Source organism: Ovis aries, chromosome 11 (assembly GCF_016772045.2).
Source record: "Ovis aries strain OAR_USU_Benz2616 breed Rambouillet chromosome 11, ARS-UI_Ramb_v3.0, whole genome shotgun sequence".
Lineage (NCBI taxonomy): Eukaryota > Metazoa > Chordata > Mammalia > Artiodactyla > Bovidae > Ovis > Ovis aries.
In genome coordinates, this window is record NC_056064.1 from 26037175 (window position 1) to 26048309 (window position 11135).

The following is an 11135-nucleotide window of genomic DNA, read 5'->3' on the forward strand; positions in this document are numbered from 1 at the left end:
GCAGGGCCTTGAAGAAGGAACAAGGGGGCAATGAGACAAGGATGCTTCCAGAGGGAACACCATGTTGGGTGTAAGGAACCACAAGTAGTTTTTAAAAATTAGAGTATAAAATGCAAGGTGCAGAGACAGAGGCCTGGTTGGGAAAAGTCTTACATGTCATGTAACGGCTTTATACACCACCCTTAAGGGCAGCAAGGAGGAAGAAAAGGGGTACATGTGAGGGACAATGGAGGGACAGGTTTCCAGCTGAAATGACCAGGCAGGAATATGGGGCAGGGGCAACCATAGTCTCTGGTCTTCTAGGCTTTGTCAGAGGTTGAGTCAGGGATTAGAAAATTCTCCTGGAGGCCAAGAACCCCGAAAGTGCCTCCTCGGTGTTCCATCTAGGGGTTTCCCAAATGCCTCACCTGAAGGGTCTGAGAAAGCTTTACAAAATCTCTCTGCACTTGTTCACTGACGTCTAGTTCAGTCTGCAATCTCTGAGCTTTGTTCTTCTCTTCAAACATTAGTTGTTCGACAGTAACCTAAAAAATACAAGTTTTGAATGAGGATTAATGCTGGAAAGCCACAGATCAGTCACTCAGGAAACCTGGGCAGCACTTGTTCCCTACTGCAAGAGAGGAAAAAGAGTGCCTGTCACCCTTTAAGATGGTGTTAGTCTCCCTTTATTTCTGTCTTCACAAGGCAAGGGTGCAAGCTGCCTAAGCTACCTGCTCTAGACCCTAAAGTGAATCAAGTGTTAGAGCCAAATTAAAACGAAAGTGCAAGCCCCACCTCTCACCCCCAGCAGCCCACTGACAATGACTAATCATCAAAAATTAGCTGCTGTTAAGATCAAAAGCTATCATAGCAACAGGGAGAGAAACTTCAGGGCTTTTCTCTGACAATCATGACAGTTAAGCATCTGCCAGGAAAATCCTCTGAGTCAGCCTTAGGCAGCCCTGCTATCTCCAGTCTTCCTGACAGAAACCATCAGGACCCGTGCATGTGAGCCTTTCTAAAATCAAAGGAAAGGACTATCAAAAAACACATTTTTACACTTAAAGGTCAGACCACAGCCCCCCTGAAAGTGAACTTACCCCACAATTAGCCCCATGCACTTTTATTCTAACAGGACTAATCAGAATGTGGGCAGCAAATACGATTCAGTGCCCCACTGGATAAAATCAATTGAATGGAATGGCACTTCCACAGCAGTGTCTCTGGCTTTGATGGTGCCAAGTCTGGTTCATGGCCTTCAGCCAGCGGGGCCTGTGACAGAGCCCCACAAAGCTGGCAGTGTGCAGAGACCTAACCCAGCTCTGAAGAGAGAAATCCATTTTCTCCCTGAAACGGAGAGTCACCAGCTTTCAGAAGGGGACTCTATGAAAAGAGCAGGGCTTTTTTTTAAACAGGGAAGATGTGATCCCACATCCTTTACTTTGCTGTGGTTTTTAAAATATTATTTATATATTAGGCTGGCCAGGTCCTAGTTGTGGCATGCAAACTCCTAGCTGTGGCAGGTCAGATCTAGTTCCCTAACCAGAGATCGAACCTGGACCCCCTGCATTGGGAGCGCAGTGTTAGCCACTGAACCACCAGGAAAGTCCCTGTTTTGTGTTTTGTTTTTTTTTTTTTAATGAAACTACCAACAAAAATGTTTCACCTTAGCAGCAGTTTCTTTCTTCAGCTGTTCTTCCAACGTCATTTTCATCTCCTGAAGACTCTCAAGCTGTTGAGACTTCTCTCTTAATGTGGACTCCAACTGTAAAATTAAGAAGGGAAAAGCTGAAACACAGAAGCTCCCTGCAGGTGACAGCATGGCTGCCAGAGGAGCCAGCAGCCCGCAAAGCCGCACCCAATGGCTCGCTTTCCTAGGCCTTGGGTATTGGCTCTGCTTGGAATCCTCTCCTTACCCTCTGATATCTGTGGATTTTCAATCTATTCTTCAAGACCTATTGTTTCTTTTACTAAACGTTTATTAGGTACCTCCTACGTGCTGCAGGAGAGACAGACATGTAAGTTAACTGTGGCATACGACCATGGATGAAGAAGCACTTAACTCTGCCAGAAAAGTTGGCAAGGGCTTCCTTGAAGAGATGACATCTGACCCTTAAAGGGGCTGTAAAAGGGAGAAGGTGGAGAGAGACTCCAAAAGGAAGGAGTTGACACATAAAAATAATGAGTTAAGGAACTGAGGTGCTGGCCCTGGAGGCTGAGGCCCAAGAGGCAGTGGTGAGGTAGGGGAGCCCAACCGGGCTAAGGGAACTACTGAAGGGTTTTAAACCAGACTGGCTCACAGTCAAGTTTATAATCTTTAAAGATCACCTTGGTTTCAATACAAAAATTAATTGGAAAGAGATACATTTTGGAGTCAGGGAAAGAAGTTGGGCTGTTACAAAGAGTTAGGTGAGTACTGAAGTCAACCCAAACAGTGGGAGTGGGGAAGACAAACACACTGGGACACTGGTGACTACTGCCAGCACAACCTTGACTGCACCGGGAGGCCGAAGCCAGATGGCAGTGGGTGAGGAATGACTGGGAGGTCAGGAAGTAGAGATGACTCTTTCAAGAACTCTGGGCATAAAAGGAAGAAGAAAGACTGGTAGCTGGAGAAAGAAGTGCAATTCAAAGAGAAACTTCTCCCGTTTACTAGGAGGCTCAGCCTCCTAGTGGTTATGCAAAATGGAAAAAACCAATTAACACACAGAAGTTCAAGGCCCACAGTGAAAGAGGAAGACAGCGAAGATGCCAGGCAAAGACGTGAGTGGTTCAGCCAAAGCACATGTGCAGCGACAGAAGACTGGTCAGAATCAGGTCATCACCCCTTCTTAAGATGCAAGAAAAGAGAAGACTGGGAGGAAAAAGGCAAACATGTTACTGCGGAGGCAAGAGCTGAAGATGGTCCTGCTTCTGATAGGGGTACAAGGCCATCATGAGGTGAGGTGAGTGGTGACTGAACAGCCACTGCAGGGAACGGAAGGGAACAAATAAGAACAGATGAAAAGCTACTGAGCACCACGTGGCACCAGGAGCAGGCGTGTTACTCCTTCCAGTGGTCCAAGAGGCAGAGAAGGTGGACACCAGGATTAGTCCTGGGCTGGGCATATCGAGTAAGGTCAGCAGAAGGACAAGGTACGAGGGGGCTTGCAGGCACTGGGGGAGACTAGCTAAAGAGACAAGCTCTGTCAGACACCACTTAGAAGCAAAGAAAGAAAAGTCATGAGGAAGCTGCTAAAACCAGAAGAAAAGGAAAAGTTCAAGGAACTGAATGTCTGAATGAGGTTCTCAGACAGATAAACCTATAGGATAAAGGGCTAGAAAGATGGTAGACTGGGGTCAGGAGATATGAGCCTGGAGGGAGATGTCAGAAGTGGGGCAAGGTGCAGGCAGGAGTGTGGGAAGGAAGGGCCGGGTGGAGGTAAAGGTCACTGACTCAAGGAATTATGAGGCCAGTGAGCTGAACAGGGTCATTTACCAGAAGGTGTTCATGATGTCTAAGAGATGGAGACTAAGCCAGGTAGAAAACATCACCTCCTGTTTGTAACAGACTTCATACATATTTCCATGGTAGCTTTAAGTACATATCATGTTAAGACCATGCCTTGGGTGGTCCAGTAGCTAAGACTCCATGCTCCCAATACAGGGGGCCAAGGATCGATCTCTGTTCAGGTAATTAGATCTCACATGCCACAACTAAGACCCAGCACAGTCACTTAAACCAGCCAAATAAATATCCTTTAAAGAAAAGACCATGCCTTGCCTATTTTCCCACCACAGTGGAAGCTCCAGACTAAGTCACATCTCAGTCTTCCCTGTATCTCCTCCCGGCAACACAGAGCAGGCTCTCATCAATATCTACTGTCACCAGCCACTATATTTCATCACATTCTACTATACTTTTCCTGGGAGTTCCTTGAAGGCAGGGACTATGTTCTAACTATACTTTATTCCTTGAGTATAGCACAGTAGGACTCAATAAACACCTATTAGCTGCTGACAGAATCAATTTGAAACTTGTGAAACTTACCTGTCCTTTTTCTACTTTTATTCTTTCTAATTCAGCTTTTAGGCTAGAGATGGAAGCTAGGAGGAAAAAAGGAGACATGTTAGCATTTACTGATTATTTTGCATTTAAATCTTAAAATGCCCTTTTGTACCATAGCTCAATCTCACAACGAAAGGAGTCAAATGTACTGAACACAGTGAGCAGGGTGGTGGTGGGGGACCAGCATCCTCTTCTCACAATTATCCCCAACCAATCAGCATAACATTCAAGCTCGTGTCAAAGTCAGAGCACACACCAATGAACGCTATGGCATAAACTATCTCTGCCTCAAATACCGACACTTCACGATGTGGTGGGGTGGGGCGGGGTGACCCTGCCAGAAGTCTGTTAACACTTCTAAGTTCTGAAGGAAATGCCACCTCTCTTCTCACAGGCTCCAGTGTCTGGGTTCAAGTCCTGAGTTCCCTGTCTATTTAGTAACTGCCAGAGAGGCACCAGAGCTCCTAAAAAGATGAGTTTGGGTTTTTTTTAAACTCCTTATCAGGGGCTATATCAGAACATGTGGGGAAAGGGACTGAGTCCTTACTTAGTTCCCTCCTATACTTTTTGTTTTCTACATTCCAAGACTATGTACTACTTCTTATAACCAGAGAAAAATTTTATTCAGTGCCTCCAATTCTAAACTACATCACTTTTATCTTCACCTATTTCTTCTTTGCAGTTTTCTATTTCTAGCTGCAGAGTTTCTTCAAGATTTTCTTTTAAACACTGTTCTGCTTGAATCTGCTCTTTCAGGAAAAGTATTTCAGCCTTCAGCTTCTCTTCCATGTGATCTGCCGCTGTCCGCACATTAACGATATTCTCACGGTATTTTAATACCAACTCCCGGAGTGCCTGGATCCAAGAAACAAATAGTTATCGGGTTTTTAAGGGTGAAAGAAAATAAACAAAAAAAGCTAAAGATTTTCTGCAACCAGAACTTCAGATATTATTTTAGACAGTTCAAAACTCAGGATGTTGAACCCAACCCTTCTGGGCTTCAAGAGGCAGGTGTCATGCCATGTTAATATTCAGTATGTTATAGAAATAAGATAACATTGCCAAGCAAAAAATGTATATTGTGAACTACAAATTTTTCCCTCAAAACTGTTTCATAAACGGAAAAATTAAAATGTTGGATGACTTACAATATGGGGTTCACTACGAATAGCTTAGACACTTACACTATTATCTGCTTAAATTTGAGAGGAGTTAGTGAATGAAGACCAGAAAGACTGAAACTCAGAAGCAAGTGTGAACTCCAAGATGACAAAATATACTTATTTATTTATTCATTCAAATAAACACTTGTTGAACATCTACCACAAAGGCAAAGTACTGTTAGGTCTGAGGCAAGTATGCAATGAGAGGCTTTCTAAGGTGATCAGCTGTTTTTCTGTAATAAATTCAGTTTAAGTCTTATTTTACTTTTTCCCTTAATTTTAGTTGTCTTCTTCTAAAAACCCTCCCAATTATATCCTAAAGCAACCCTACAGTAAAAACTGGGCTTCTTAAATAACTACCAAATGTATATAAATTAAAGAACAGCAAGAAAAAAAAAAGTAATTGAAAATCTGTATCAAGAAAAATTTCATTAAGATTTATTAAAGAATCAAGCTTTACAGGCTAGACTGGTTATAATCTTCAAGGATTCCTGGATTCTTGGAATTTCTTAAAAATCTAGGTATTAAAGTCTCTACAGAACGTGGAAGAGAAAAGTTTGACCAGGAAAGTGGTACACTGACAGCAAAAGTAGACAGGTCCCCCAGACTCTCTCCCTGATGAGACCAGTCACCAGCCCAGAAAGGACAGAGAGCTCTTCAGGGTGTCAGTAACCTGAGCTGAGACCACAGGCTGGGGGAGGGCAGGGAAAGGAGAGGGAGACAGCAAGGAGCTAAAAGGAAGGGCAGGCAACGGAGCCTGTGTAAATAAGAACAAAAAATAAGTCATGTTAACATCTGTAAGGAAAACAGAATGAGGTCCAAACAGTAGGGGATGAATCTGTAAGGCAGGATTAGGAAACACTGTTAACTGTTTCACTGTTAACACTGTTAACACTGAAATCTCTGTAATGTCTGACTTTTTAAAATTTAACAATTATAAATTTCTTTAAAAAATTCACCCAACCACAAAAGAATGGAAGTGATCAAGTGTTATAAAAGTTACCAGAAGACAGAAGGAGTGTGCTGTATCCTAAGTGCTATACAGAAAACCTAACATCACAAGGAGCCAGCATGGAGACCCCCTTCAAATATTTCATTTCTGATGCATTCTCAATTATCCTGCAAGAATGATAGAGACCTTCAATTTGGCAAAGGATTCTTAGATACAGCATTGAAAGCATAAGCCAACAGAAGAAAAGGAGAGATAAATTGGACTTTATCAAAATTTAAAACTTTTAGGTTTCAAAGGACACCATCAAGAAAATGAAAAAGACAATCCACAAAATGGGAGAAAACACTTGTAGATCATTTATTTACCTGATAAGGTACTTATATCTAGAATGTATAAAGAATTCTTATCACTCAAAAAAATAAAAAGCAACCCAATTTTAGAGTAAGCAAAGCATCTTAAAACAGGTATTTCTCCAAGGAAGATATAAAAATGTCCAATAAACATATGAAAAGATGCTCAATAACCATTAGGGAAATGCAAATTAACCTTAGGGAAATAGATATCAAAACTACAATAAGATACCATTTCACACCCTCCAGGATGGCGATAATCACAAAGTGAGATAACAATGATTGTTAGTGAGAATGTGGAGAAATGACCCAGCAAATTCACTCCTAGGTTTAAACCCAAGAGAAATGAAAACATATGTCCGACACCAAAACCTATATGTGAATGTTTATGGCAACATATTCATAGTCCAAAGTGGAAACAACCCAAAGGTCCATTAGTAGACAAAGGGATAAACAAAACAGCCATATAGTAGAGGATTATTCGGTCATAAACACGAATGAAATACTGATAACATCCTATATGACATGAATGAACCTTGAAAACAAAAAGATATATGAAAGAAGCCAGACACAAAAGACCACAAATTACACGATTCCATTCATATGAAAGAACGGACAATCTACAGATAGAAAGTAGATCAGTTGTTGCTTAACGCTTGGGGAGGAAGGGCTGAATAAAAGCTAAGGAGATTCTCTTTGAGGTTATGAATATGTACTAAAAATGACTGTGCTGATGGCTACACATCTGAGAATATATTTTAAAAATCGAATTATACACTTTTAACGGGTAAATTATTTGGAAAGTAAATTATATCTCAGTAAAGTTTGTTGTTGTTGTTTTTATTTTATTTTTGGCCACGTTTCCAGTTGCATCCATGTGGCTGCAAATGGCATTATTTTGTTCTTTTTATGGCTGACTCTTTTCCACTGTCTATTATGTACCACATCTTCTTTATCCATTCATCTGTAGATGGACATTTGGGTAGTTCCCACGTCTTGGCTATTGTGAATAGCACTGTTATGAACACAGGGGTGCATGTATCTTTTTAAAATCACAGTTTTGTCCACATATATGCCCAGGAGTGGAATTGCTGGATCATATGAAAACTCAATTTTTAGTTTTCTGAGGAACCTGCATACTGTTCTCCACAGTGGCTAAACCAAGTTACATTCCCACCAACAGTACAAAAGGGTTTCCTTTTCTCCACACCCTCTCTAGCATTTATTATTTGTAAACTTTTTTAAAAAGAAGAATTAATAGACATTTCAAAAAATGTACTTGTTTACATTTTTGATCACATAGAAAACAAGTTACCTCCATGGTGTCTGGGAGAATGAAGTCTTCTGCTTGTTGTAACGACACATGCAAGCTATGCTTTCCCTGAAGACTGTCATTATCTTTCTGTAACCTCACCAGTTCTTCTGAAACCTGTTCCCGTGACTGCATCAGCACTGCCTAAAATAGAAACAGACACTAGTCACAGCCAGAAAGGTAAATCCTGTCTGCTGCTAACTGCACCAGTGAAAAACAAAGGTCAAACGAAATAAGGGCTGAGGATGGAGGGTACATGACAAAGCTCTGTAAGACTCACAGAAAGCAGACCAGAGATTTACTGACTTACAGCCATTACATATATTCAAGGGGACAGGAAATGAAGCAAGTACCTGAGCTCATTCTCCACTGTTTCTACCAAAGGCTTGAAGGTAATGAATTTCTTCCCCCACATCCCTAGGACCAGCATCTCTAGCTCAATGGAAGAGGTTTACATAATTGAGACTTGTATCAAACACAGTGCGTATTCCAAGACAACTCCTATTTCTTCACAGCATGCATCCCACAGGAAGTAGGGAGAAACAGAAAGCAGTGACTTCATCTTTCATTACACACATATATGTTCAAGCTCAGGACCACAGTGAGTGGCTCAAGGACCCCAAATATTAGGAAATACGGGGCATCTGAGGAGCTCATTCTTAAAATGGAACATGTTCTTACTTTTTCTGCTGGCTGATGTATAAAACAATTTTAGGTATCTCCTGTGAATTTATATCAATATAAAAGTTAGTCAGCTAATTTGAGTATAACATACAATTGCAGATACAACTGCAGATGCAATTCTGTAAAAGTATTTCTGATAATTTTTAATACTAACCATTGAACCTAAAACATACACTTAACAAAATTACTCCACCATCAACATTTGTTTAGCAGCTACTATTCTAACCAAGCATTTTACTGCCTATGGGAAACAGGGATAACCAACAAACTGCCCTAGAGAAGCTCATGGTGCAGTGGAGGGAAAGACCAGTAAACCCAGAATCACCTAACCATACTACAGGTGCTGTAACAGACAAGGGTACCGCAGTGATAAAAGGACAAAGGGCATCTAATTAGCAGAGAGGGTTCAAGAAGATTTCCCATAGAAGGTGACCACTGCATTTCGAAGGACAACCAGGCTGCTGGTAGGAAGGCAAGGTCATGCAAAAGTTTTGGTTAATTCCACCGGCTCTTACTTATTTCAGACCAGAATGCTGCCTTATGCTTAGTTTCAACCCAACAAAATATCAGTACTCTACTACCTTTTGGATATGAAAGAAGGGAAAAGAGAATATGTTTATATTTGTTTATTATTGTAACAAGGAAAACAGAAAGATAAACCAAGAATACTTGTAAAATACCATGTATGGGAGTGGGTGGGAACTGAGTGAAAGGATGAGGGAATGGCAGTGAAATTTCTAAGTGATTACATATGCTTATGGTTCTGATTTATGAACCATGTTGCTTGTTCAGAAAACAAAAAAGTAAATCAAAAAAGAAGAAAATCAAAAATGTAATACACAGCTCCATTTGCTTCTGCTTGTATTCAACTGGTTCCAAATAGGAAAAGGAGTACGTCAAGGCTGTACATTGTCACCCTGCTTATTTAACTTCTATGCAGAGTACATCATGAGAAACGCTGGACTGGAAGAAGCATAAGCTGGAATCAAGATTGCCGGGAGAAATATCAATAATCTCAGATATGCAGATGACACCACCCTTATGGCAGAAAGTGAAGAGGGGCACCAAAGAGGCACCAAAGAGCCTCTTGATGAAAGTGAAAGAGGAGAGTGAAAAAGCTGGCTTAAAGCTCAACATTCAGAAAACGAAGATCATGGCATCTGGTCCCATCACCTCATGGGAAATAGATGGGGAAACAGTGGAAACAGTGGCTGACTTTATTTTTGGGGCTCCAAAAATCACTGCAGATGGTGACTGCATGAAATTAAAAGACCTTTGCTCCTTGGAAGGAAAGTTATGACGAACCTAGACAGCATATTAAAAAGCAGAGACATTACTTTGTCAACAAAGGTCTGTCCAGTCAAGGCTATGGTTTTTCCAGTGGTCATGTACAGATGTGAGAGTTGGACTGTGAAGAAAGCTGAGCGCCAAAGAAGTGATGCTTTTGAACTGTGGTGTTGGAGAAGACTCTTGAGAGTCCCTTGGACTGCAAGGAGGTCAGTCCTGGGTGTTCACTGGAAGGACTGATGTTGAAGCTGAAACTCCAATTACTTTGGCCACCTCACGCAAAGAGCTGACTCATTTGAAAAGACCCTGAGGCTGGGAAAGATTGAGGGCAGGAGAAGGGGACGATAGAGGATGAGATGGCTGGATGGAGTCACCGACCCAACGGACATGGGTTTGGGTGGACTCCAGGAGTTGGTAATGGACAGAGAGGCCTGGCGTGCTGCGATTCATGGGACTGCAAAGAGTCGGACACGACTGAGCGACTGAACTGAACTGTATTCAAACTGATAACACAACCACAGAAAGAAAAACCAATCCAAGTAATTTTTGAACACAGCACCCAGACTGTAAATCCTCACCTGGGATACATTCTCAGGGTAAAAAGAACTACAGTTGTTCTTTGGTATCCACAGAGTATTGGTTCCAAGACACGCTCCCATACCAAATTTGAGATACTCAACTCACATATGTGGACCCAATGGATATGGAAGGCCAACAAATAAATGCTGAACTTCACTTAATAGCTTTGCTGTTGGTAGCAATATTAATGTAATCATTCTAAAACTATTGTGTCCCCATCTTAACCAAGTGATGGAACTTAATGTCACCAACAATGGAACCACCCATCATAACATGCCTCTTGTTATGAATATTCTGCTGAATCATTTCATCCATGTAGTATTCTTTCCCAAATATCTGACCATGTGGAAATAATCAGACAAATGCACTCTACAAGGCAAATGGTCTGGACTCTTATTAACAATGTTAATGTTGTAAATGCCAAAGGAAAAAAAAGAAGTGGGTGACTATTCTAGATTAAAAGAGAACAAAGTGACATGACAACAAAGTAACAATATGTGATCTCTGACTGGTTCCTTGATCAAAGTGAGGGCTTTGGGGGACAACGGTTACATTTTAAGCACATAATAATAGTATTGTGATTATGTAGAACACCTTCTTTGTTCTTTGGAGATACATACTGAAATATTTAGGAGTGTCATGATGTCTACAACTTACTTTCAAATGGCTCAGAAAAAAAAACAAATACACATGTACATTATAAAACATACATATATATGAAAGAGACTGAGTAACAACTGGAAGCACAATAAAATGTGGCAAAATATTAACTGGTAAGCCT

At 41.2% G+C, this 11135-nt stretch overlaps 1 protein-coding gene across 11 annotated transcripts in view; it reads right to left on the bottom strand.

Moving 5' to 3' along the window:
• Positions 1 to 11135, bottom strand: part of RABEP1 (rabaptin, RAB GTPase binding effector protein 1) — a 92097-nt gene that overhangs the window by 3147 nt on the left and 77815 nt on the right. For all 11 annotated transcript variants that reach the window (XM_042255572.1, XM_060395358.1, XM_060395355.1 and 8 more), the window contains 5 exons: positions 7808 to 7948; positions 4693 to 4882; positions 4010 to 4065; positions 1646 to 1744; positions 408 to 524 (listed from right to left, as the gene is read on the bottom strand). In XM_042255572.1, the coding sequence (XP_042111506.1) occupies positions 408 to 524; positions 1646 to 1744; positions 4010 to 4065; positions 4693 to 4882; positions 7808 to 7948 (603 nt within the window). The remainder of the gene's footprint in view (positions 1 to 407; positions 525 to 1645; positions 1745 to 4009; positions 4066 to 4692; positions 4883 to 7807; positions 7949 to 11135) is intronic.